This window comes from Saccopteryx leptura, chromosome 4 (assembly GCF_036850995.1).
Source record: "Saccopteryx leptura isolate mSacLep1 chromosome 4, mSacLep1_pri_phased_curated, whole genome shotgun sequence".
Classification (NCBI taxonomy): Eukaryota; Metazoa; Chordata; class Mammalia; order Chiroptera; family Emballonuridae; genus Saccopteryx; species Saccopteryx leptura.
Window position 1 is genome coordinate 217,648,768 of NC_089506.1, and position 26,905 is coordinate 217,675,672.

The 26,905-nt window shown below is 48.2% G+C and overlaps 2 protein-coding genes and 1 non-coding gene across 3 annotated transcripts in view; 2 read left to right on the forward strand and 1 right to left on the reverse strand.

The window, feature by feature from the left end:
* The window catches only part of SRCAP (Snf2 related CREBBP activator protein), a 42,968-nt gene that overhangs the window by 10,668 nt on the left and 5,395 nt on the right, over positions 1 to 26,905 (forward strand). Inside the window, 26 exon segments of the mRNA XM_066383298.1 lie at positions 467 to 689; positions 805 to 1,079; positions 1,718 to 1,811; positions 1,993 to 2,082; positions 2,563 to 2,748; positions 2,835 to 3,193; positions 3,295 to 3,472; positions 3,966 to 4,102; positions 4,335 to 4,504; positions 4,620 to 4,812; positions 6,790 to 6,926; positions 7,218 to 7,404; positions 12,122 to 12,291; positions 12,672 to 12,934; positions 13,152 to 13,363; positions 13,365 to 13,443; positions 13,935 to 14,099; positions 14,382 to 14,567; positions 14,755 to 15,021; positions 15,365 to 16,797; positions 23,097 to 23,362; positions 23,799 to 24,001; positions 25,686 to 25,855; positions 25,990 to 26,186; positions 26,280 to 26,394; positions 26,571 to 26,690. Of these exon segments, the coding sequence (XP_066239395.1) occupies positions 467 to 689; positions 805 to 1,079; positions 1,718 to 1,811; positions 1,993 to 2,082; positions 2,563 to 2,748; positions 2,835 to 3,193; positions 3,295 to 3,472; positions 3,966 to 4,102; positions 4,335 to 4,504; positions 4,620 to 4,812; positions 6,790 to 6,926; positions 7,218 to 7,404; positions 12,122 to 12,291; positions 12,672 to 12,934; positions 13,152 to 13,363; positions 13,365 to 13,443; positions 13,935 to 14,099; positions 14,382 to 14,567; positions 14,755 to 15,021; positions 15,365 to 16,797; positions 23,097 to 23,362; positions 23,799 to 24,001; positions 25,686 to 25,855; positions 25,990 to 26,186; positions 26,280 to 26,394; positions 26,571 to 26,690 (6,075 nt within the window).
* Positions 1,495 to 1,623, forward strand: LOC136404715 (small nucleolar RNA SNORA30/SNORA37 family). The gene has a single exon (XR_010751420.1). It is a non-coding gene; the product is annotated as a small nucleolar RNA SNORA30/SNORA37 family (small nucleolar RNA).
* The window catches only part of STX1B (syntaxin 1B), a 254,524-nt gene continuing 233,078 nt past the window's right edge, over positions 5,460 to 26,905 (reverse strand). Inside the window, exon 11 of the transcript XR_010751201.1 lies at positions 5,460 to 5,480. The gene's annotated coding sequence lies outside the window, so the exon portion shown is untranslated. The remainder of the gene's footprint in view (positions 5,481 to 26,905) is intronic.

The window sequence follows — 26,905 nt, forward strand, 5'->3', positions numbered from 1 at the left end:
GCTTTTTCTGTGTCAGTTACCTGCTTAAATACCATCAAAGTTCTCATTTTATAAGTTGTTCACATGATTTGTCATTGTTTCTCAAGCAGTACTTGGCCCTGCCAGTTCCTTTTCTTCTCCTTTCCACTTTGAAGTCATCTTTCTTTTGCACATCCCTGGCCATTAATACTCTTTCTGCTGCTGGGAACGCCTTTCTCCTCATTTCCTCTTAGGGAAGAGCTACTTAGGCTTTAAGATTTAGCTCTAGATACCTTCGCAGATTTTTCTTGGTTGCCTGAAGCTGAGCTGGTTTTGTCTCCCCTATACTCCCTTTAGTTTTCCTCTGAGGCACCCTTAAGGTCACTTAGTTCTTTCTCCTAAAAAGCCAGTCCAGGGCCTGTCATTGAAGAGGCATCCCTAAATGTTGAGTGAAAGAATACATGAGTTAAAGATTATCTATTAACCATTTATGTCATGCTTGTGGCAGGTGGTACAATTCAAGCAACAGTCCCGGCTGGAGGAAAAGCGCAAGAAAGCTCTCGACCTGCACCTGGACTTCATTGTGGGGCAAACTGAAAAGTACTCAGACCTACTGTCTCAGAGCCTCAACCAGCCACTCGCCCCCAGCAAAGCCGGCTCCTCCCCTTGTCGCGGCTCCTCCTCAGCGGCCTCGAGTCCTCCACCTCCCGTTTCCCAGCTGGATGATGAAGGTGTGTGTCCTCTTTGGCTCTGTTTATCTTCCTTGTGTACCCTGACAAGAGCTGAAAACCCACCCTGTGGCTTGCAGGGCCCCGTGGACTTTGTGACCTTGTTCTCCTGCTATAGATGGGGACTTCCAACCCCAAGAGGAGGAGGAAGAGGATGACGAGGAGACGATTGAGGTTGAAGAACAGCAGGAAGGCAATGATGCGGAGACCCAGAGGCGTGAGATTGAGCTGCTTAGACGTGAGGGAGAGCTGCCACTGGAAGAGCTGCTGCGCTCCCTTCCCCCGCAGCTGCTCGGGGGGCCATCCAGCCCTGCGGGAACCCCATCATCTCATGATAGTGATACCCGAGATGGGCCTGAAGATGGCGAAGATGAGCCCCCTCAGATGTTGAAGGTATGGGCCGAGGGGTGGAGCGAGGGCTCAGGGGAGCCGGAGGATGGGTTATGACTGAGTTCTGGTCTGTAAGGTTGGCTGTGGCTTTCAGGAGTTCTTGCTGGTGAAAGGTCATTTTGGGGCTCTCATTTGGGGATGGATAGGGAAGAATCTGGGTTTGGGGCAAGTTGCAATCTGAGATGGATGGAGTGTGTGATGCTGTCATGGAAGAGTGCCCTGTACTCTATTTTTAAATTGCTATAGGACTTTGAAAAGTACTTATTCTGGCTCTTGTCACGTCTTTGTGGTGACCCTGATACTACTTTGTTGGTTTGTAGATTGGGAGCTGGGATGATAACCTTGAAGTCTCCCTTGGACCTAAGTTCTGTTTCTCTGTGTGTCTGGGTGGGGATGGCGCCAGGGCTGCGTTTCCTACCTAGCACTTTCACAGGTCCTCCTCGAGACTGTGGGGCCAGGACTTGGTAGCTGGTGCTGAAAGAAAAGCCTTGATTGCATCCTTGCCCTGAGCCTGTGCCAGTGGCAGCTGTCACTCAACGGAACAGAGACACTGTTCTGTGGCATCTTATTCAACACTGTCCCTTTCTCCTGTTGTGCTAACCTTAGGCCTTCTTCCTTTTCATCCCTTGACATACATACAGGTGAAACCCACACCCTCCTCAGTTACGCAGCGCAACAAAAAACCTTGGCATCCAGATGAGGACGATGAAGAGTTCACTGCCAATGAGGATGAAGGTCAGCCCTGTTCTTTTAATTTTTTTTAAATTTTTATATTTTCAAAGCCCTTATTTTTTTTATCCTGTTGCCCCGTAATTCTTGAATAGTTTGAACCTAATGCTTCAGGCTTTTTCACCTCTTTGACTTGGCCTATGCCTGTGCCTCTGTCCCCATTGATCTTGCTGTGTTCTTCTTCTAGCGGAGGACGAAGAGGAGACCATAGCAGCTGAAGAGCAGTTGGAAGGGGAGGTGGATCATGCCATGGAGCTGAGCGAGTTGGCTCAAGAAGGTGACATTCACTGGACACTTTAATAAGCATCCACTTTGGTGTCTCCTGCAGAGTGGCAGGAATAAAGAGATGAATAAGACATGTTTTTGTCCCTACTGGAGAGACTCTAGGTTTAATGAGAAAGATTTATAAATGAATGATTGTAAGTAGAACGTAGTGACTAGCATTTTGTACAGAGTGATGTGAGAGCTCATGGAGGGATGAGCTCTTATCAGAGAGGTCGTTGGTTACGTTTGCCTGAACCTTAGAAAGAGGTTCATCAGCCTGACCCTGTCCTGCCCAGTGGAAGGCAGCACCGTTGATGGTTGCAGCCCATGCTGTAGGGCTTGGCTTCAGCCGCCAGTGCTGAACAAAAGCTGTTTGGCCTTCCCTCGGTCCTCTGCAGCAGTGTCTACAGAGACCTGGGTGAGGTGGATCAGCCCCCGCAGGCCTGCTTCCTTCTCTTCCGAGCACCTGCAGCGTGCCCTTCGCTTCCCGCAGGGGCGCTGTCCGTGGAGGAGCTGCTGCGGCGCTACACAGGAGCCTGTGCCTCCGATGCCTCTGCTGCTGGCTCTGCGAGCAGTGACGAGGGCGGTGACGACGAGGGCGGCAACGACGAGGGCGGCGTCCACAGCTCTGACTGTGAGGCCGAGGAGGGCCCTCGAGAGGACAGCAGCAGTCAGTCAGGTCGGCATGCGTCCTGGGGTGGTAGCTGGGGGGCCAGCGTCGGCGTTGGAGTCAGACTGGTGACGAACCCTGGTGCTGTGCTTCAGACTCTGCTGAGGAGCCGAGCGAGGACGCGGAGGACGGGGAGGATGAGCATTCCGAGGAGGAGGAAGAGGAGGAGGAGACGAGCGTGAGTTCCGAGTCAGAGGGCTCCGAGTCAGAGGGCTCCGAGGAGTCCCAGTCGCAGAGCCAGGCAGAAGAGGAGGAGGAGGAGGAGGAAGAGGAGGACGACTTCGGGGTGGAGTACTTGCTTGCTGGGGACGAAGCGCAGAGTGAGGCCGACGCTGGCAGTGGCCCCCCCACCCCAGGGCCCGCCACCGCTCGGGGCCCCAAGAAAGAAATCACAGATATTGCTGCCGCAGCTGAAAGTCTCCAGCCCAAGGGTTACACCTTGGCCACGACCCAGGTACCCCCAGGCCCCACCTTTGCTTTCTTGTATCTTGATTTTCCTATCTCCTAGTGACAGGTGCCTGGGTTCCACCATGCCACCTCTCTTCCTCCTGCTAGGTGAAGACGCCCATTCCCTTGCTGCTGCGGGGCCAGCTGCGGGAGTACCAGCACATTGGGTTGGACTGGCTGGTTACTATGTATGAGAAGAAACTTAACGGCATTCTTGCTGATGAGATGGGGCTAGGCAAGACGATCCAGACCATCTCCCTGCTTGCCCACTTGGCTTGTGACAAAGGTATCTAGTCAGGGTCCTTGGATCTCCTTGGCCAGCTCCCTGAGGGACTTGTTGAATGGACACTCTGTCCGTGGGTTGGTGACATACTCTCTGCATGTATCTGTCTTAGTGGCTTCATTGACTGTGGTCAGTAACTGTACAGAGAGGGCAGCGTCAGTGCTAGGATTCTTCGGAAGGGCCTTAGGACAGACTGGTCAGGGTTAGGCCTGAGGAACAGAACCCCTTAAGTTTATATTTCCTTATCATCTCATTCTTCTCTTAAATGCCTTTGTTTGCAATATTTCTAGGCCTTATATTTTTAAGTTGAGGTGTATTAACGTCATGTTAGTTTCAGGTATACAATGTGGTTTGATATTTGTGTATATTTTGAAATGATCTCCATAATAAGTCTTGTTTGAGAACTTTTAAAATCTATGTTAGCAGCTTTCAGATACGCAGTATAGTACTGACTGTAGTTACCATGTTACACATTTCTCGTTCTTTTGCTAAACAGGTAACTGGGGTCCTCATTTGATCATTGTCCCCACCAGTGTGATGTTGAACTGGGAGATGGAGCTGAAGCGTTGGTGCCCCAGCTTTAAAATCCTCACTTACTATGGAGCCCAGAAAGAGAGGAAACTCAAACGGCAGGTTCGCTCCTCCCTGTGAACACCTCCATGCCCCCAGTTGATGCCTTATTTTTTTTTTAGGCCCTTTCCTCAGATGAGTTCTTTTCCTTCCCCTTTCTGTTGCTCCGCCCTGCTTCTGGGGCTTTCTGTGTTCTCCCAACCTGTTTTCTGTCCTGTGAGGACCTTAGTATGTCTTCCCTTGACTCTCTTTTTTTTTCCACCTCACACTCGGCTGCTTTCTCCTGATACCTCAGGGCTGGACCAAGCCCAATGCCTTCCATGTGTGTATCACATCTTACAAGCTGGTGCTGCAGGACCACCAGGCCTTTCGCCGTAAGAACTGGCGCTATCTCATTCTGGATGAGGCTCAGAACATCAAGAACTTCAAGTCACAGCGTTGGCAGTCACTGCTCAACTTCAACAGGTAGAAATGAAGGTGGGGATTCGTGGGATGGTTGACTTGGTCTGAGGGATGGCATGCTGGCAACGTTGAGAACTTGATGACCTTCCTCCCTCTAATTCCCTTTGTCTCTTTGCAGCCAGAGACGTCTGCTTCTGACAGGAACTCCCTTGCAGAACAGCCTCATGGAGCTGTGGTCCTTGATGCACTTTTTGATGCCCCATGTCTTCCAGTCTCATCGAGAGTTCAAAGAGTGGTTCTCTAACCCCCTAACTGGCATGATTGAGGGCAGCCAAGAGTACAATGAAGGCCTAGTCAAACGCCTCCACAAGGTAGGGCCTGCAATGGGTTGTCATGAAGGACTAAGGGCAGAAAACTCTTAGGGAAGGGAAGTCAGATGGAGATAGACTTAATTCACTCAGGTATCCAGCTGTGGTGTTCTAGTGACTAACCCACTGCCAGATTGAGTGACCTCATCTTAGTCATCATTGGACTCCTTTTCTTTGATGGTGACAGCTCTGTCTATATTCTCTGAGTAGAATGATATTGCTCCTCAGTCCCTGCATGGATTTCTCTTTACCTAGACTTGCTCAACTCTGCTTTCTTTCTTTCTTTCTTTCTTTCTTTCTTTCAGTTAGGAGAGAAGAGAGTAAACACTTTAGTTGTTCATTGATTGTTTCTCATGGTTTGACTGAGGGGCTTCAGCTGAGCCAGTGACCCCTTGCTCACACCAGCAGCCTTGAGCTTCAATTCAGTGAGCTTTGGGCTCAAGCCAGGAACTGTGGGATTATGTCAATGATCCCATGCTAAAGCTGGAGACCCCGCGCTCAAGCTGGTGAGCCTGTGCTCAAGCCAGTGATGTTAGGGTTTTTGAAGCTGGGACCACAGCATCCCAGGTCAATGCTCTATCCGCTGTGCCATCACTGGTCAGGCTCAACTTTCTTTTTTTTGTTGTGTTTCTTCTCTCTCTCTCTCTCTCTCTCTCTCTCCCCCCTCCCCCCTCTCCCCCTCCCTCCTCTCCCCCTCCCCCTCTCTCCCCCTCCCTCTCTCCCCCTCCCTCTCTCCCCCTCCCTCCCATGCCGTCTTCCCTCTTTTCCTCCTTTCCTCTCCCTCCTCCACACTCTTCGTCCTCTTCATCCCTCCACCCCTCCACAGCCCTTGCTACCTCCCTTTCTTGTCTTTTCTGCTTCCTCTTTCTTTGACCGGCTTTTAAAGAACATATCTCAGTATTTTGATCTCTACCTTTTTTGTCTCCCAGTTTATCCGATAGGCTCATTCATAAGGCTTTAGAAGACTGCAATTTGTGTTTTTAATCCCTCAACTCTCTAGATCACTTTACCTATATTTAAATTTGACATGATGTCTTTAAAAGTTACTCTTGAACTTTAACTCTGTTCTAACCCAAACATCTCAAGCTTTATAGCCTATTATTTCTATTCCATTTTGGTCAATCACAGCATCATTTTGGTAAATCAAACTAGGAACTGGCAAGTCTTCCTTAACTATATCTCTTCATCTCCCTTCACTTTTTCCATGTTAACTTGATCACTATATTGTTAGCCCTTTGTTTTCTATGCTGTTACTGCCTCCAGTTTGTTTATTTGTTTATTTATTAGTGACAGGAGGGGAGATGAGAAGCATCCACTTGTAGTTGTGTCACTTTAGTTGTTCATTGGTTGCTTCTCATACATGCCTTATCTGGGGGCTCCAGGTAAGCCAGTGACCCTTTGCTCAAGCCAGCGACCATGGGGTCATGTCTGTGATCCCATGGTCAAGCCAGCAGCCCCACACTCAAGCTGGTGAGCCTGTGCTCAAGCTGGATGAGCACACACTCAGTCCAGTGACTTTGGGGTTTTGGACCTGGGACCTCAGCATCCCAGGTTAACGCTGTATCCACTGCGCCTCCACCTGGTCAGGCTTTTTTTTCCTGCCCCAGTTTTTGTTCTCAACTTCTCTTCTGGACTTACTTTCATAATCTTGTAAATTTACATTTGCTCTTTGAAATGTAATTTGAGTCATTCCTCCTGTATAGCTAGTTCTTCTGCCCTCTGTGCTGTCACCTCTTATGTTGTGGTATCAGAATTTTTACACCTGTCTCCTTCAGCAGACTGTAAATCTCGAGTGGAGGGCTTACATCTCTGAGTCGTCTCTGTGTGTTGGTTCCCGGCACGCAGCACAGCTCCCTGAGTGTATCCGGGTGGGCTGAGGCAGGGCCCAGCTGGTCATCAAGCCAGGACCCAACTAGAAGGACTAGACTAGGGCTCAGTGCTCGCTGCTCTCCTGTCAGCCTCTTGATTATTTGCCTTTAGGTTTTGCGGCCTTTTTTGCTGCGCCGAGTTAAGGTGGATGTTGAGAAGCAGATGCCTAAAAAGTATGAGCATGTTATCCGCTGCCGGCTCTCCAAGCGCCAGCGCTGTCTCTATGATGACTTCATGGCACAGACCACGTAAGGGAGGACTGAGGGTGGGCCCTGGCACTCGAGATTGAAGCAGGGGTCAGAGGTCAGAGTCAGGATGCCACATTAATTTTTAAAGATGTTATTTATTCATTTTAGAGAGTGGAGAGAGAGAAGGGCAAGGGGAGGAGCGGGAAGCATCGGCTCATTAAAGTTGTTTCTCGTATGTGCCTTGACCAGACAAGCCCAGGGTTTTGAACCGGCAACCTCAGTATTCCAGGTTGATGCTTTATCCACTGTACCACCACTGATCAGGCCCCATGTATTTTTTTTCTCTCCCAGAACTAAGGAGACACTAGCCACTGGCCATTTCATGAGTGTCATCAACATTTTGATGCAGTTGCGAAAAGTCTGCAATCACCCAAACCTGTTCGATCCTCGACCTGTTACCTCCCCCTTCATCACCCCAGGCATCTGCTTCAGCACTGCCTCTCTGGTCCTGAGGGCCACTGACGTCCATCCCCTCCAGGTAAGGAGCTGTTCCCAGGGTTATCGGCCCTGTGCAAAACATGCACTTTTTTCTTTAGGCTAGAGTCTGACCTTCTGAGTTCTTCCTTCTATCATCTCAGCTCTATTTCCTGGTTTCATTGTTTTTTAGCTGTGTGACTTTGGGCAAGCTAATTATTAACCTGTAAACCTAAGTTTGCCTGCCCTTCAAAATAGGGATTATATGGTCTATTCGACAGTAGATTTGCGAGAATTGTGTTAATCATTTTAAAACGGCCTGGCATATTCATATTATATGGCTCATGAAAATTAGGGGCTATTTCAAAATGAATATGAAGCGGTAAAAACATTTAATTTTTTTTATTGAACAAGAACATCAGAAAAGCAAATGACAAGTCAAAGAAAGTTGTTCAATTATGCAAATGAGATACAAAACCAACTTTTATTTCATAGGTGAAAATGCACTGTACAAAAAGCTGAAAGTACTAGAGTATCTGCACATTCCCTGGTCCCCTAATTTTTGTGAGCTATTATAGTAAATTATTATTTTTTCTTATTTTTGGCTACTTCCTATTCCCCCAAATTTAGTTTTTATTGTGGTAAAATGCATAACAAATTTTACTGTTTTATCCATTTTAAGAGTATAATTCAGCCCTGGCCAGTTGCTCAGTGGATAGAGCATCAACCCAGCATGCGAACATCCTGGGTTTGATTCTCAGGGCACACAGGAGAATCAACGATCTGCCTCTCCCCTTTCCTTTTCTCCTCTTTTCCCCTCCCACAGCCAGCATCATCCTCAGGTGCTAAAAATGACTCAGGTGATTCTAGCATTGGCCCCAGACTGGGTTGGCCAGGTGGATCCTGGACGGAGCGCATGTGGGAGTCTTTCTATCTCCACTCCTCTCTAAAAAAAGAAGAAAAGGATAATTCAGTGGCATTAAGTACAATGACATGTAATCAGTACCACCATCCATCTTAAGAGCTTTTCTCATTTTTCCAAACTGAAGCTCTATACCTGTTAAATATTAACTTCTCATTTTTCCCCTTCCCCCAGTTCTTGGCAACCAGCATTCTACATTTTGTCTATAAATTTGAGTACTCTAGGTACTTTCCATAGGTGGAATCCTAAGAATATTTTTCCTCTTGTGAGTGGCTTCTTTCATTCAGCAAAATGTCTATAAGGATCATCCATGTTGTAGCATATATCAGAATGTCCTTTTTTAAGGTTGGTTATATTTACACACACACACACACACCACATTTTGTTTATTCATCCATCAGTGGACACTTGGGTTACTTCTACTTATTGCCTATTTTGAATAATGTTGCTATGAACATAGGTTTACAAATATCTTTTCAAGTTTCTGCTTTCAGTTCTGTTTTTTAAAAAAAGTTTTATTAAAGTTTTTGGGGTGACATTGGTTAACAAACTTACACAGGTTTTAGGTATACAGTTTTATAATACATCATCTGTATATTGTATTGTGTGTTCATCACCCAGAGTCGTCTTGTTCTTCCGTCATGTATTTGACACCCTTTACCTTTTTCTATCTCACTCCCACCCTTTTCTCTCTGGTAGCCACCATACTGTTGTCTGTGTCTGTGAGTTTTTGTTTGTTCATTTGTTGCTTTCAGTTTTATATCCCACATATGGATAAAATCATATAGTTCTTTTTTTTTTTCTTTTGGTATTTTTCCAAAGTTAGAAGCGGGAGGCAGTCAGACAGACTCCCACGTGCACCCACTGGGATCCACCAGGCATGCCTGCCAGAGGGCGATGCTCTGCTGCAACCGGAGCCATTCTAGCGCCTGAGGCAGAGGCCATGGAGCCATCCTCAGCGCCCGGGCCAGCTTTGCTCCAACAGAGCCTTGGCTGCGGGAGGGGAAGAGAGAGAGAGAGAGAGAGGAGAGGGGGAAGGGTGGAGAAGCAGATGGGTGCTTCTCCTGTGTGCCCTGACTGGGAATCGAACCCATGACTCCACACACCAGGCCGATGTTCTACCGCTGAGCCTACCGGCCAGGGCTCATACAGTTCTCAGCTTTCAGTTATCTTTTGGACACACAGTCATACGTGTTAAGAGAAGCGTGTCTTTAGGTGATTGTATCATTGTAGGAACATCAGTGTACTTACACAAACCTAGATGATAAAACCGACAACACATCTAGACTGTATGGTATAGCCTATTGCTCCTAGCTTATAACCTGTACAATATACTAGACTGAATTTGTAGGCAGTAGTAACATTATGGTAAGTATTTGTGTATCTAAACATAGAAAAGGTACAGTAGAAATAGGGTATAAAAGTTAAAAATAGTACACTTGTATAGGGTACTTATGAATGGAGCTTGTAGGACTAGGAGGTGTTCTGAGTGAGTGGTGAATGAATATGAAGGCATAGGACATTACTATACACCAGGGGTCCCCAAACTACGGCCCGCGGGCCGCATGCGGCCCCCTGAGGCCGCTTATCCGACCCCCGCTGCACTTCCAGAAGGAGCACTTCTTTCATTGGTGGTCAGTGAGAGGAGCATAGTTCCCATTGAATACTGGTCAGTTTGTTGATTTAAATTTACTTGTTCTTTATTTTAAATATTGTATTTGTTCCCGTTTTGTTTTTTTACTTTAAGATATGTGCAGTGTGCATAAGGATTTGTTCATAGTTTTTTTTATAGTCCGGCCCTCCAACAGTCTGAGGGACAGTGAACTGGCCCCCTGTGTAAAAAGTTTGGGGACCCCTGCTATACACTTAGGCTACATTAAGTTTATAAAACAACACAAGATTAATGAGACACGAAAAAATGATACAATCAACAGGCATGCTAAACGTGACATGTAAGAGGCTTTTGCTGGCTTCACACTGCATACTGGTTTACAGCAATTATGTATTTTTTTTTTTCTTTTTTCTTTTTTTTTTTTTTCATTTTTCTGAAGCTGGAAACAGGGAGAGACAGACAGACTCCCGCATGCGCCCGACCGGGATCCACCCGGCACGCCCACCAGGGGCAACGCTCTGCCCACCAGGGGGCGATGCTCTGCCCATCCTGGGCGTCGCCATGTTGCGACCAGAGCCACTCTAGCGCCTGAGGCAGAGGCCACAGAGCCATCCCCAGCGCCCGGGCCATCTTTTGCTCCAATGGAGCCTTGGCTGCGGGAGGGGAAGAGAGAGACAGAGAGGAAAGTGCGGCGGAGGGGTGGAGAAGCAAATGGGCGCTTCTCCTGTGTGCCCTGGCCGGGAATCGAACCCGGGTCCTCCGCACGCTAGGCCGACGCTCTACCACTGAGCCAACCGGCCAGGGCAATTATGTATTTTTTTTAAGTGAGAGGAGGGTTCCGCATATGTCTTGACTGGGATCCACCTGGCAACTCCCATGTAGGGTTGATGCTTGGACCAACTGAGCTATCCTCAGTGCCTGGGGTCAGTGCTCTGACCAGCCAACCCATTGGCTATGATGGGGAAGAAAGAGAATGGGGAGCGGGAGGGGAAGAGAAGCAGATGGTCACTTCTGTGTGCCCTGACCGGGAAGCGAACCTGGGACATCTGCATGCTGGGCTGATGCTCCCTTCCACTGAGCCAGCTGTTCAGGGCCACAGCAAATTTTTTTTAATAAGTAGAAAAGGTGTAGTCAAAAATAACAATAAGAGTATAGTGTGGTAAAGCACAATTTTGTAATCTAGTTATTAAATATGCACTGTATATAATTATATGTCTTACTTTTTTATGACTGGTAGCACAGTAGGTTTGTTTACATGAGCATTACCACAAATATGTAACGGGTTGCATTGCAGTCTTAGGGTGGCTAGGTGTCACTAGGCAATAGGAATTCTTTAGCTCCATTATAATCTTGCAGGACCACAACTGTATACGCAGCCCTTCATTACCGAAGTGTTACGTGATGCGTGACTATATATCCAGAAGTGGAATTGCTAGATCATATAGTAATAATTCTGTTTAATTTTTTGAGGAACTGCCATACTATTTTTTTATAGTGATTGCCGACTCTGTTATTTTGTTTTGTTTTGTTTTTAATAATATTTTTTTTCCCTTTTTTAAGTAAGTGGAGGGGAGATAGACTCCTGCATGTGCTGTGACTGGGTTCACCTGGCAACCCCCATGTGGGGCTACTGCTTGATTCAACCAAGCTATCCTCAGCGCTCAGGGCTGACGCTCGAACCAGTTGAGCCACTGGCTGCGAGAGGGCAAGAGAGAGAGAAGGGGGAGAAGGAGGGGGAAGAGACGCAGATGGTCGTTCGTTCTCGTGTGTGCCCTGATTAGGAATTGAACCCAGGACGTCTGTGTGCCGGACTGACAGTATCCACTGAGCCAACTGGCCAGGACCTTGTTTTTAATAATATCTTAATGGGTGTAAAGTGATTTCATTGGGGTTTTGATTTGCATTTCCCTAGTGATAGTGATGTTGAGCATCTTTTCGTGTGCTTTTTGTATATTCTTTTTGAAGAAATGTTTGTTAAACGTCTTTGCCAATTTTTTAATTGGGTTGTTTGCGTTTTTGTTACTAAGTTGTAGTTACTTGTTCTGGATATAACCCCATATGAGACACATGACTTGCAATTATTTTGTCCTATTCTGTGAGTTGCCCTTTTACTTGTTGATAGTGTCTTTTGGTGCAGATCAATTTATCAATATTTCTTGGTTGTTTGTGCTTTTGGTGTCATGTCCAAGAAATTATTGCCACATTGGCCCCTTTGACACCATGCTTTTGTGTTCCTTCTTGTGCCAGCGGATAGACATGGGTCGTTTTGACCTTATTGGCCTGGAGGGTCGAATCTCTAGATATGAGACTGACACATTTCTACCCCGGCACCGCCTGTCCCGCCGGGTACTGCTAGAGGTGGCTACTGCTCCTGACCCCCCACCCCGGCCCAAGCCAGTCAAGATGAAGGTCAACAGGTACCAGGGCTGAAGAATAAGGGGATGGATTTCTAGAAAAAGTGGCTGTAGCTGGCTGGGGGAATTGGGATGGCAAAGGAAGAGTTGGAGATTAGGCTAGAATGTTTATATGGGATGGATGCACAAGACTGGACGGGTTAGGGGAAAAGAGAACCAGAAGAGGGTCCTGGGAGGGGCCTTTGTGTTTGTCATTGATCACCCCCCCCCCATCCCCCGCTGGTGCCCCTTGGTTACCTTGGATTTTTTTCCCTCTTCTTTGGGTTCTTTTCTCCCTTTGTTTTTAGTTTTTATATTTCTGCCTCGTTTTCTTTGTTCTTTTTTCTTTTTATTACTTTTTATTCTCCTTTCTTACCTGTTCACCCTTGTTTCTTTCCTCATAGGATGCTGCAGCCAGTGCCCAAGCAAGAAGGCCGTACAGTGGTGGTCGTGAACAGCCCACGGACCCTCCTGGGTCCTGTCCCAGTCCGACCCCCTCCAGGCCCTGAGCACCCCGCTCAGCCCGTCCCTGGCCCTGCCCCTCCAGTGCTGCCAGCGCCCCTGATGGTGTCCGCCTCGCCTGCTGCCCCGCCACTTGTCCCGGCCTCCCGGCCTCCTGGCCCTGTGCTGCCCCCGCTGCAGCCCAGCAGCGGGCCTCTTCCCCAGGGTGAGGTGCCAGGGAGCCAGAGTGATGGGTGGGGGTTCACCTCAGGTAGATTGGTCAGACTGGGGAAGAAGTAATGCAATGGAGGGTTTAAGGAGCTGGGTTAGAGATGGATGTGTTTGTTTAGCTGGCAAGGGAGGGTGTATATGTGGAGACTGCTAGGGGCTGGCTAGGACTCTGGTCGGCGTGTAGCTAACAGGTGTTTGCTTTGTGTCCACAGTGCTGCCTACTCCGCTGGGGGTCCTGAGCGGGACCTCACGGCCCCCTACACCAACCCTGTCCCTGAAGCCAGCCCCACCTGCCCCTGTTCGCCTGAGTCCTGCCCCACCCCCAGGCTCCTCCGGCCTGTTGAAGCCCCTGACAGTGCCACCAGGCTACACCTTCTCTTCTGCTGCTGCTGCCACCACCACCTCTGCCACCACAGCCACCGCCCCCCCCCGCAGCAGTCCCAGCTCCTAGTCCTGCACCACAGCGCCTCATCCTGTCTCCTGATATGCAGGCTCGCCTGCCCTGTAAGTGTGGGGCTCCCAGGGGCGGGGCCGGAGCTGGGAGCACGCTTCTGTGCCCTGGAGCTGGAGGGAAAGCTCGGGAACAGGAGAGAGTTCAGTCCCGTGTTAAGTCCCGGGGAGTTAACGTGTGTTAGGTATTTTGCCATTGCAGTCATTGGTAACTAATAATGAAGTAAGAGCCCTCACAGAGTTCACAGTCTGGGTGGGGAGGTAAGCCTTAAGCCCAGGGGTAGAAGTCCTTTTAGGTAGAAGGGCAGTGTGGAGGAGGGGTGGTGGCGGGCCACCAGCGGACCTAGAGGAAGTTGTACGTGAAGAAGTGGGATGGAAGGGATAGCATGTCGGAAGTTCAGACTGGAGTTGCAGGCTGAGCTTGTTGGAACATGACGGCTTGAGGGGAAGAGTTGGAGGAACTGAAACTTGTGCCTCATGAGGGTCTGTGAAGCGGCACTGAGCAAAGTGAGCCCTGTGACCTTAAGCCCCTTCTTTGTTCATAGCAGGTGAAGTGGTCAGCATTGGCCAGTTGGCCTCACTTGCACAACGTCCAGTGGCTAGTGCAGGGGGAAGCAAACCTCTCACCTTCCAAATCCAGGGCAACAAGCTGACTTTGACTGGTGCCCAGGTGCGCCAACTTGCCGTGGGGCAGCCCCGCCCGCTGCAAAGTAGGTAAAACCCATCCCCTGTCCTGCCTTTTTCCTCTTCCTCCTTGTCCTCTTGTTTTTTATGGCTTTTTGAAAATGTCAGCCTGTGTGTTTCTTTCCCTACTACTTGGTGGGTGGGGCCAAAGGGAATGGTTGGAGAAAGTTTTTGGTAAAGATAAGAGTGAGTTCATTCTTGAGAAGTTATCTTCTCTCTGTTCTTTCTCTCTCCACTTGCCTTTGCCTCTCTGCCTCCCTCCAGCTGATAGCTGCTTCTCTTTCTCTTTCTCTCTTCCCTTAACCCAGGGAATGTGGTGCACCTGGTGTCAGCAGGGGGGCAGCACCACCTCATCAGCCAGCCTGCCCATGTGGCCCTCATCCAGGCCGTGGCCCCAACCCCTGGCCCCACCCCTGTCTCTGTGCTGCCTTCTTCGACCCCCAGCACCACCCCTGCCCCCACTGGCCTCAGCCTTCCGCTTGCTGCTAACCAGGGTGAGGCTCCTGGCCTTCTTACTTAGTTCCTGCAGGCCCTGGTCCTTCCAGCCTTCCCTCAGTATTGTTCTCCCTTTCCAGTATCTCCATTGTCTGTCTGCTTCCCTCTCCTGCCCCAGGACTTCTTCCAGCCTTTGGGTCTCTTGTTTCTTTTCTACCTTCCCCTCAATGTAGCTTCCTCTTGCAGTGCCACCAACCATGGTGAATAACACAGGCGTGGTGAAGATTGTAGTGAGACAGGCCCCTCGGGACGGACTGACTCCTGTTCCTCCGTTGGCCCCAGCACCCCGGCCTTCAAGCTCTGGGCTTCCAGCCGTGTTGACTCCACGCCCCACATTAACCCCTGGCCGGTTACCCACACCTACTCTGGGTACTGCTCGGGCCCCCATACCCACGTCCACTCTGGTGAGGCCCCTTCTCAAGCTGGTCCACAGTCCTTCGCCTGAAGTCAGTGGTGAGTCAAGGTGGCTAAGGCCAGAAGTGGTTGCCAGGAATGGAGATAGAATGGCCCCGCGGGTTTCTTAGTCGCAGAGCCCTTTATTACCCAGCATACTGACTTGTTGTGCGGTGGGACTCAGACTGGGCTGCTGAGCCCTTGCCTAATTCCAAGGTACATCTTTTGGAACCTTGGAGGGAAATGAAATGTTTTGTCAGATTCCTTGAATCTTTGCCCTCATGGTGTGGGAATGAGGGTGTTTCTGGGAAACCGGTGAAACGTAGGGTTTAGGGAAGGGGAGGGACAGGGTAATAGGAGCAAGGAAAGAATTCTGGGGCTAACTCATCCTCTGTCTCCACAGCGTCAGCACCCGGAGCTGCTCCCTTGACCATCTCTTCTTCCCTTCCTGTGCCATCCTCACTCCTTGGGCCAGCCTCTTCTCCAGTGCCAGTCCCCAACTCCTCTCCCCTGGCTAGTCCCGCATCCTGCACAGTCTCGGTTCCGGTGTCATCGTCACTCCCCATCTCTGTCTCCACCACGCTTCCTGCCGCGGCCTCAGCCCCACTCGCCATCCCTGTCTCAGCTCCCTTACATGTTTCGGCTTCAGGCCCAGCTGTGTTGACCAATGTGACTCCAACACTGGCACCTGTTGTCTCGGCGGCTCCTGGACCGCCCTCTTTGGCACCAGCTGGGACTGCCCCATCAGCGTCAACCTTGACTCTAGGTTTGGCCACAACTTCGTCCCTGTCCCCATCTCAGGCACCTGGTCACCCTCTGTTGTTGGCTCCAGCCTCTTCACATGTTCCAGGGTTGAACTCGGCCATGGCCCCAGCTTGCTCACCTGTGCTGTTGCCAGCTTCTGCCCTGACTAATTCTTTTCCGGCAGCACCAAATTCAGCTCCAGCTCAGGCTTCTCTTCTGGCTCCAGCGCCTCCAGCATCTCAGGCTCTGACCTCCTCTCCGGCTCCCATGGCAGCTCCACAGACAGCAGTCCTGGCTCCTCCGGCGCCTTCCCTGGCTCCTCTGCCAGTGCTGGCTTCTTCATCTGCTCCAGGAGCTCCTTTAGCTTCAGCTTCTTCACTGGTGCCAGTCTCAACGACTGTATTGGCTCCATCATCAACTCCAACTATGGTACCAGCCCCAATTCCATCGCCTCTCCCGGGCCCGGCTTCAACACCGGCGCTGGCCTTAGCCCCAGCTTTAGCGGCCACTCTTGGTGGCTCGTCTCCATCTCAGACACTCTCTTTGGGGACAGGGAACACCCAGAGGCCCTTTCCGGCTCAGACATTGTCATTGACTCCAGCATCACCCCTAGTACCAGCTCCAGCCCAGACACTGTCTTTGGCACCAGGACCACCACTAGGTCCAACTCAGACGCTGTCTCTGGCTCCTGCTTCTCCGATGGGCCCGACCCCATCTCACACTCTGACTTTGGCTCCGGTGTCATCATCTGCTTCACTCCTGACCCCAGCTTCAGTGCAAACGCTGACCTTGAACCCTGCCCCAGTCCCACTGCCCACCTCGGGCCCCGCCACAGCGCACACTCTGGCCCTGGCTCCAGCCTCAGCCTCAACACAGGCCCCAGCTTCCCAGGCATCTCCCCTTGTGGTGTCTGCGTCTGGTGCCGCTCCCTTGCCTGTCACCATGGTGTCCCGGCTGCCTGTTGCCAAGGATGAGCCTGAGACACTGACGTTGGGCTCTGGTCCCCCCAGCCCTCCCTCCACTGCTACCTCGTTCAGTGGTCCCCGGCCTCGACGCCAGCCCCCGCCGCCACCTCGTTCCCCTTTCTATCTGGTAAGTTTCACTGCCTCAAAGGAGAGGGGATGGGAAGTGGAGTTTCTTTGGAGTGTTGGTAGAATGGATGGACTAGAAGAATGCTACTTTTATCTTGGTAAATTATAAAACTCAGTTTTGTGGACCTTTGCTTGCGAGCCATTGCACAGTCCCTCCTCTTCCTGAGCCTGTACTGTTTGTTGTTATCTGTAAAACGGGGATAATCATGTTCTCCTTTCTCGTAGAGGTGATTGAAGACCTACTATGCTTTTTTTTTTTTTTTTTTTTGGTATATTTTATACATATGTGGTTTTTCATTCTTTTAATTTTTATTTATTGATTTAAGAGAGAGAAACATCAATTTGTTGTGTCATTTATTTATGCATTCACTGTTTGATCCTCGTATGTGCCCTGACCAGGGATGGAACGTGTGCAACCTTGGCAGATCATAATGATGCTCTAATCAACTGAGCTGCCCAGCTGGGGCTCTAATGTGCTTTTAAAACTGTTATTCACTGATGTGTTGAAGGTCGTCTTGTGATTGGTCTCTCTCTCTCTTTTTTTTTTTTTTTTAAGAGGGACAGACAGGGACAAACAGGCAGGAAGGGAGAGAAATAAGAAGCATCAGTTCTCCATTGTGGCACCTTAGTTCTTCATTGACTGCTTTCTCATATGTGCCTTGATTGGGGGGGGGGTCCAGCTGAGCCAGTGACCCCTTGCTCAAGCCAGCGACCTTTGGTCTTAAACCAGTGACCCCGCACTCAAGCTGGATGAGCCCATACTTAAGCCGGCAACCTCAGAGTTTCGAACCTGGGTCCTCAGCATCCCAGGCCAACACTCTATTTACTGCGCTACCACCTGGTCAGGCTTTTTTTGTTGCTTACTCTTTTGAATTAGTGTTGTAATCTAATTGACCTGTTTTACAGATGAAGAAACCAGGCCAGTGAATGATGCTATAAATGTCACACAACTTAGAAGAACAGAGATATACTTTCTCCTCTTCCCCACAAGAGGCAGTCCTCAGAAACAGGAAGACTTTTACTTTCCTCAGTTGCTAAAACTATTACTATCATTGAGTATTTGAACTTCTTTTTTTATTATTATTCTTATTTTAAAATACTTAATTTACTGATTTTATGGAGCAGCGAGGGGAGAGTGAGAAGTAGCAACTCATAGTTGCCTCACTTTAGTTCATTGATTGCTTGTTATATGTGCCTTAACCAGGCAAGCCCAGGGTTTTGAACCAGCAACCATAGCATTCCATGTTGATGCTTTATTCACTGCACCACCACAGGTCAGGCAGTATTTGAACTTCTAAGGGAGGAATGTAATACAGTTTCCGAAAGATCATCATCTGACTTTGATGGCCCTTTCTTTTAGTTTTTTTTTACCTCCATAGTGATTAAGTGGGCAGTAAAAAGAACCCTGTCCCCTGTTCCTTCATTAGCCTTCTGGTGGCTATTGTTTTTCCATCATATGAAGCGTCCATACATGTTTGGTTAAGTTAAACTTACAACTCAGATTCAAGTAAATAAACCAGCAACAAATTAGAAGAAGGACCTAGTGAGTCCTTCTAGGACCTTTTAGCTGTTTCTCACTCTTAGAGAGCTGCTTCTTATTCTTTGCCTCAGTCTCCCTGCCTTCCTCAGTGCCACTGTCTCCACCTTTTGTCTTTCTGATACTGCCAGGTTTTTCTGGCTTGGTGAAAGGAGAAGAGAGCTTAGGTCCTAGCCCAAAGGTGGCAACCCCTGGTCTGTGCTAAATTTTGGTTTCTCTGCAAATAGATAGCAGCTTTTTGACACTTACTTTTTTCTTAAACAGTTTGAGACAAACCATGGTACCACACAGGTAACCAATTTTAAAGTGTACAATTCGCCTGACCGGGCGGTGGCGCAGTGGATAGACTGTTGGACTGGGATGCGGAGGACCCAGGTTTGAGACCCTGAGGTTGCCAGCTTGAGCGCAGGCTCATCTGGTTTGAGCAAAAGCTCACCAGCTTGGACCCAAGGTCGCTGGCTCGAGCAAGGGGTTACTGGGTCTGCTGAAGGCCCGCGGTCAAGGCACATATGAGAAAGCAATCAGTGAACAATGAAAAACTGATGATTGATGCTTCTCATCTCTCTCCGTTGCTGTCTGTCTGTCCCTATCTATCCCTCTCTCTGACTCTCTGTCTCTGTAAAAAAGATTAAAAAAAAAGAAAGGGTTCAATTCAGTGGCTTTATGCAACATTACCACAGTCATGCATTAGAACATTTTCATGGCCCTATCAAGAAACTTCACTCCCTTAGCCGGCATCCCCTAACCTAGTGGTGGTCAACCTAGTCCCTACCGCCCATTAGTGGGCATTCCAGCTTTCATGATGGGCAGTAGCGGAGCAACCAAAGTATAAATAAAAAGATAGATTTAACTATAGTAAGTTGTTTTATAAAGATTTATTCTGCCAAACTTAGCAAAAATCCTACATAAAGTACTTGGTCAGTAATTATTATTATGTGCTTTAACTTGCTGTAACTCTGCTTTATAAATTTTATAAAGTAAAGTTACTTCCCTACTTTATAAATCACCATTACTGTGGAACTGGTGGGCAGTTAGAAAATTTTACTACTAACAGAGATACAAAAGTGGGCAGTAGGTATAAAAAGGTTGACTACCCCTGCCCTAACTCCTCCCTCCCTCTTAGCTGATCTATTCTCTCTTTATAGATTTGCCTATTGAGTCATATAATAGTCTTTTATGATTGGCTTCTTTCACTTAGCTTAACGTCTTTGAGGTTCGTTCATGTTTAAAGCACATATCGGTACTTCATTTCTTTTTATTGTTAAATATTCCATTTTATGGATATACTACATTTTTTACATTATCAGTTGTTGGGGATATTTGAATTATTTCTTCTTGTTGGCTGTTGTGAATTGTGCAGCTGTGAACATAAGATTTTGTGTCTTTTCATGTTTTCAGTTATATTGAATGTATAACTAGGATTGGAGTTGCTGGGCCATGTGGTAACCATGTTGAACTGTTTTAGAAACTGCCAAACTTTTCCAATGTAGTTGTGCCATTTTACATTCCTGCCAGCAGCCTCTTAGGGTAGATCCAGGATCTCCACATCTTTGCCAATTCTTGGTGTTATTTTTCTTTTTTAATTACATCCGAGTGTGTATGAATTGGTGTCTTAAGGTTTTGAGTTGCAATTTCCTGATGGCTAATGATATTGAGCATCTTTTAAGTGGTTGTTGGCCATTTATGTATCTTTGAAAAAATGTCTCTTTGGGTCCTTTGCCCTTTTTTTTTTTTTTTTTTAGGTGAGAGGAAGGGAGATAGTGAGGCAGACTCCTGCATGCACCCCGACTAGGATCCACCTGGCAACTCCATCTGGGGCTAGTGCTAGAGTACTGAGCCATTTTTAGCGCCTCTGACCAACTGTGCCATCCTGAGTGCCTGGGGCTACAATCGAACCAGTTGAGCCACTGGCTATGGGAGGGAAAGAGGGAGGGAAGGTGGGGTGAAGAAATAGATGGTTGCTTCTCCTATGGGTCCTGACCAGGAATCGAACCTGGGATGTCCATATACTAGATCAATGCTCTATCCACTGAGCCCTTTTTAATTGGGATTTTATTATTGAGTTGTAAGTCTTTTATATATACTAGATACAAGTCCCTTTTCAGATACATGATTTGCAAGTATTTTTTTCTTTTTCTTTTTTTTTTAATTTTTTTAAATTATTTTTTATTCATTTTAGAGAGGAGAGGGAGAGACAGAGAGAGAGAGAGAGAGAGAGAAAGAGGAGAGACAGAGAGAGAAGGGGGGGAGGAGCTGGAAGCATCAACTCCCATATGTGCCTTTACCAGGCAAGCCCAGGGTTTCGAACCGGCGACCTCAGCATTTCCAGGTCGACGCTTTATCCACTGCGCCACCACAGGTCAGGCAGTATTTTTTTTTTCTTTGCTATTTTTTTTTTTTTTTTTTTTTTTTGTATTTTTCTGAAGCTGGAAACGGGGAGAGACAGTCAGACAGACACCCGCATGCACCCGACCGGGAACCATCCGGCACGCCCACCAGGGGCGATGCTCTGCCCCTCCGGGCGTCACTCTGCCGCGACCAGAGCCACTCTAGCGCCTGGGGCAGAGGCCAAGGAGCCATCCCCAGCGCCCGGGCCATCTCTACTCCAATGGAGCCTTGGCTACGGGAGGGGAAGAGAGAGACAGAGAGGAAGGAGGGGGGGTGGAGAAGCAAATGGGTGCTTCTCCTATGTGCCCTGGCCGGGAATTGAACCCGGGTCCCCCGCACGCCAGGCCGACGCTCTACCGCTGAGCCAACCGGCCAGGGCCCATTCTTTTTTTTTGAGAGAGAGAGAGACAGGAAGGCAGAAAGAGCAGAAAGATAAAAAGCAACAATTCATAGCTGCTTCACTTCAGTTGTTCATTGGTTGCTTCTCATACGTGCTTTGATGGGGGGTGGGGGGGATGAAGCCAGTGACCTTGGGATCATGTTGATGGTCCCATACTCAAGCCTGTGAGCTCCTGTGACCTCAGAGTCCCAGGTCAACATTCTATCCACTGTGCCACCATTGGTTAGGCATGAGATCCGTGCTATTAACAGATAATTATTGAGAGCCTACTTTGTGCCAAATACTGAGCTAGATACTGGGTGATTCTGGTGAACAAGATCAGATAAATATGGTCCATGTTTTATAATTCTTACAGTTTAAATGGGTAGAAGACATTAATCAAACTATCCCCCTCGCCTGGCCTGTGGTGGTGCAGTGGATAAAGTGTCAACCTGGAAATGCTGAGGTCGCCGGTTCGAAACCCTGGGCTTGCCTGGTCAAGGCACATGTGGGAGTTGATGCTTCCAGCTCCTCCCCCCTTCTCTCTCTGTCTCTCCTCTCTCTCTGTCTCTCCCTCTCCTCTCTAAAAAAATGAATAAATAAAAAAAAAAAAAAAACTATCCCCTTTCCCTGCATACAAAGTGAAACTACAAGTGGGATAAATGTTTAAAGGGGGTGGGGGGCAGTGATTTTAATGCCTGTGGAACCGGAAGCACAGAGATGGGGAAGGACTGGGTCAAAGTCATACAGATATCCTATCTGCTAGGGCACTCTGCTTTTCTCTCAGGATGATGATACCAGGTGTCTGGTTACTATCCCCATCCCCACTCCGTTCTGGTCTGGCAGACACCTGTGGATTTGATGAGCCCCTCTGTATCCTGTTCAGGGATTTGAGGAAGGTTTTTTTATTCCCCTCTTGAGAATTGCCATTCCTAAAGTTGCCAAAATCATCACCAAGGATGTGAGGAGAGAAAGATGTGATGGAGGGGCCAGTCAGGAGGGGGTGGTAGGGGATGGCATAGCTGTCTCTCCTTTTTTTTTTTTTTTTTTTTTGTATTTTTCTGAAGCTGGAAACGGGGAGGCAGTCAGACAGACTCCCGCATGCGCCCGACTGGGATCCACCCGGCACGCCCACCAGGGGGCAATGCTCTGCCCATCCGGGGCGTCACTCTGTCGTGACCAGAGCCACTCTAGCGCCTGGGGCAGAGGCCAAGGAGCCATCCCCAGCACCCGGGCCATCTTTTGCTCCAATGGAGCCTCGGCTGCGGGAGGGGAAGAGAGAGACAGAGAGGATGGAGAGGGGGAGGGATGGAGAAGCAGATGGGTGCCTCTCCTGTGTGCCCTGGCCGGGAATTGAACCCCGGACTTGTGCACGCCAGGCCAACGCTCTACCACTAAGCCAACCGGCCAGGGCCTGTCTCTCCCTTTTTAATACCATGGGAAGGGGTTCTGCTCTGGTTGGTACCCTCTGCATTCCCCACATCTGGTTTTTCCTGGGGAGGTGGTGGAAAGAGGTGTGGGGTGAGGGGCTCCAGGAGGGAGGGCACTGGGGACCCGTCCCCCATGCACTCACAACACTGGTGTTCCTAGGAGCTAGGCCAGGCCAAGCCCTTCCCCCCTACCCCGCCCCGCTTATAGTGGGAAGGAGTTAGTGTTGGGGGCCAGGGGGTGTGGAGGCATCATGAAGAAGGCTTTAGTACTTGTCTTTGATCTACTGCAAGAAGATAACTTGAGTGTTCTGAAGTTAAATGTTATATAGGAAAATTCCCACAAATCAGCTATTTTATAGGATTGTTGGAATGTGGAGCTTAAGTTTGAATACTCAGCCACTCTGCTTTGGTAGCACACAAGGGAAGAAGACCAGCCCTTCTGTGGAGGAGCTGTTCCACTCAACAGCTGTGGAAGGATTTCTATAGACTATGTTTAATTGTGGGAGGAACTGTCGGGTTTTCTATGGGGACACTGATGACTACTTTTTGTTTGTTTTTATCCCCAGGACTCTCTAGAGGAAAAGCGAAAACGACAGCGGTCTGAACGCCTGGAACGGATTTTCCAACTCAGTGAGGCTCACGGGGCCCTGGCCCCCATGTATGGAACTGAAGTCCTGGATTTCTGTACCCTGCCACAGCCTGTGGCCAGCCCCGTCGGTCCTTGTTCTCCTTGCCCCAGCCACCCCACGTTTTGGACTTACACTGAGGCTGCCTGCCGGGCTGTACTGTTTCCTCAGCAACGACTGGACCAGCTGTCTGAAATCATTGAGAGGTTGGCAGGGCTGACTGCTCATGGGCAGAGGGTTCTTGTGGCCTCTGAGTGGGTGTAGTAGTTAGGGCTATTGAAGGTGCTAACTTCTGGGACCCTTCCGAGCTCCATTCTCCATTTATTTATTTATATATATATATATATATATACACACACACACACACACACACACACACACACACACACACACGTATATATATTAAGATTTCTATTTGGATTTTAGGGAGAGGAGAGAGAGAAAAAAAGCAGGGTGGAGTCGGGGGGGGGGGGCAGGAAGCATCAACTCCTAGTAGTTGCTTCTCATGTGTGCCTTGATCAGGTAAGCCCAGGGTTTCAAACCAATGACCTCAGCATTACCAGTCAATGCCTTATCCACTGCGCCACCACAGGTCAGGCCAGAGCTCCATTCTTTATACTGCTTGCCTTCTTCCTTTTGCAGGTTCATCTTTGTCATGCCTCCTGTGGAGGCACCTCCCCCTTCCCTACATGCCTGCCACCCACCTCCATGGCTGGCCCCACGTCAGGCAGCCTTCCAGGAGCAATTGGCCCGTGAGCTCTGGCCCCGGGCTCGTCCTTTGCACCGTATTGTGTGTAACATGCGCACCCAGTTCCCAGACTTGAGGCTCATTCAGTATGATTGCGGTGAGTTTATTGGCTGGTGAGGTTCTCTTGACCTCTTTTCCTGTGTTAGTAGCAAGACTTTTACATCAGAGGGATGCTGTACATAAGGTCTCTCTAGATTTTATTAAACATTGGACATTTTTTTAGGTTATGCTTACGGGCAAGATGGAGACTTGTAGGCCTTGTGATGGATTTTTGGCATTCATGAATTTGACTTTGATGAAAGTTAAAAGTGTGCTAATTTGCTTATTCGTTCAGTGATTATTTTGTAAACTCTTTTGCTAATCATGTGGGATACAGTGATGAGCGAGATTGCAGCCTAGTTTCCAGATTTATGGGTAAAGGTATGTAGCAGTGCTAGACTGCACAGCAAATTTTGTTTTGTGGAAAGACAAGAATCCTTATCTTTTGGTTAGAATTTTATTGGTTAAAATGCATTTGGCTGCAAGTAACAGAAAACCAACAGTGGCTTAAACCACCACTTATTTATTTACTGTTTACTTAAAGAGAAATTCTGAGAATAGTGTATATGGCTTGTTCAGCAGCTTAGTGGACCCAGTACCTTCTTGTCTGTCTACTTTGCTTTCTACCATCTCTAGCTTTTATCTTTTTATTCTCATACTTATTTCTTCATGATCTGATAAGATGGCTGCTGTAACTCTAGGGAGCACACCAAATACTTTAAGCTGCGAGCAAGAGGTTGAGACAAAATACTCCTGGCAAGTCGTCTTTTTCTAGGAAATAAAGCCCATTGACTTTGCTTCATAATTCATTGGCCCACGTTAGGCCATATGCCCATCCTTAGAGAAATCGTGGATAAAGGGAAATGGCAAAGAGGAATTCTGGCTTATTTAAAACCAGTCATGATTTATCTTCTGAGGTTGTGTTCGGGCTTGCCTCCCGTGGGATCAAGGGATCTTTGCCAGGTGTCCACAGTGTAACTCACTTTCTATTAACCAATATCTTTTGAACAGTAGTGAATAGTTTCTGCCACAACTTTGAATAGATATTTCTATAGTGACATGTTTTGGGGGATTTGCTAAATGTCTTAGATTATAAGAAAGTTAGCAGAATTTTTATTATATTAAGTAATATTTAATTTTCCAAAAATTTTATTAATATAAAATATGTACTTAATATATACTTTAGTAAAAATAATTTTACAACATTTGAAATCATTCAGAGTAGGTGAATTGAAAGTCGGTTAAAGTTTTCAGACTGACTTATCAGAAATGTTATAGAAGTTAATTCTGTGTTTGAGGGGAGGTTGAACTAGAGAACCTGAAGTCCTGCCGCTGTGGTTCCGATCTCAGTGACCTTCAGTCACTGTCTGTAAACCATGACCTCAGTGGAACTGTTGTTTATCCTGTGAATCTGTCCTGTATTTCAGCTGCTATAGTTCCTTGTAGTATGTGCTTAAAGATCTGTTGCTCACACACTATTATGGATTCCTTTTTGCCCCCAAAGGGTCTATAGGACCTACCCCTAATTAGACTAGAGAAGTTAGATCCAAGACAGAAGCACACGGAAGAAGGAAACCCTGAAGGGAATGAAATACACGAATTCAGATATTTTTGGTGTCATAGGCTAATTGAAATTCTAGCCTGAAATTTTGGTTTCTCTTTCAACTGTAGCCTTCCAGTGCAAAGTGTTCTCCCCATCCCAGTTTATAGCTAGTTTCCTGTGCCCCTTCATATCTCTTCAGGAAAGTTGCAGACATTAGCCGTGCTGCTGCGACAGCTCAAGGTGGAGGGCCACCGGGTGCTCATCTTCACCCAGATGACCCGGATGCTGGATGTATTGGAGCAGTTTCTCACCTACCACGGCCACCTCTACTTACGTCTAGATGGGTCTACTAGAGTCGAGCAGAGACAGGTAATCCAGGCATGGCAGCTCCTAGAGACTTCTCTAACTTCTGTTTCCTTTTTCCAGACCTTGGGGTCCCAGGAAAAGCCCCATTCAGCCTTGGGTCCCAAAACATCCCGTCTTTTTTTCCACTTTCCCTCTAGGCCTTGATGGAACGATTCAATGCAGACAAACGCATATTCTGCTTCATCCTTTCCACTCGGAGTGGGGGTGTGGGTGTGAACCTGACAGGAGCAGACACCGTTGTTTTTTATGACAGCGACTGGAACCCCACCATGGATGCTCAGGCCCAGGATCGCTGTCACCGAATTGGCCAGACCCGAGACGTTCACATCTATAGGTATTTCTTAGACTTCTTTCCTTGCTTCCCCTTTGCTGACAGGTTTTCACTGACGTATCTGGCTGTTTACACATGCCTTCCATCACCCCTTAGGCTTATCAGTGAACGGACAGTGGAGGAGAACATCCTAAAAAAGGCAAATCAGAAGAGAATGTTGGGAGATATGGCCATTGAGGGAGGCAACTTTACCACTGCCTATTTTAAACAGGTACTACTATCTTCCGGCCTGTTCAAGAGGGCACTGCTGCGCCTGTAGGAGTTACTCCTGTGTATGGAGGAGGAGGCTTTGACTTCTACAGACTGCCTCTTCAGCCAGTGGCACCTCTGTAGACCTGGGTTAGTATTCTGTTGACCCTGACACTTTTTCTTCTGTTCTTTCCAAAGCAGACCATCCGAGAGCTGTTTGATATGCCCCTGGAGGAGCCTTCTGGCTCGTCTGTACCCTCTGCCCCTGAAGAGGAGGAAGAGACCGTGGCCAGCAAGCAGACTCACATCCTGGAGCAGGTGAAAGAAAACAGTGGGCAGTCCCTAGAGGAGAGCTAATGGTTACAGTGTGTTGTCGCTCAGTGCATTGAGCTTGTTCAGGGGGAAAGAACTGTTTCTGCTGCTTCCTAGATTACAGCCGACCTTTGCTTATTGGTTCATAGGATTTCACAGAAAAAAGACAATTTGAAGTTTTCATTTCTGAGTTTGGATTCTAGCCGTGCTTTTTAATAATT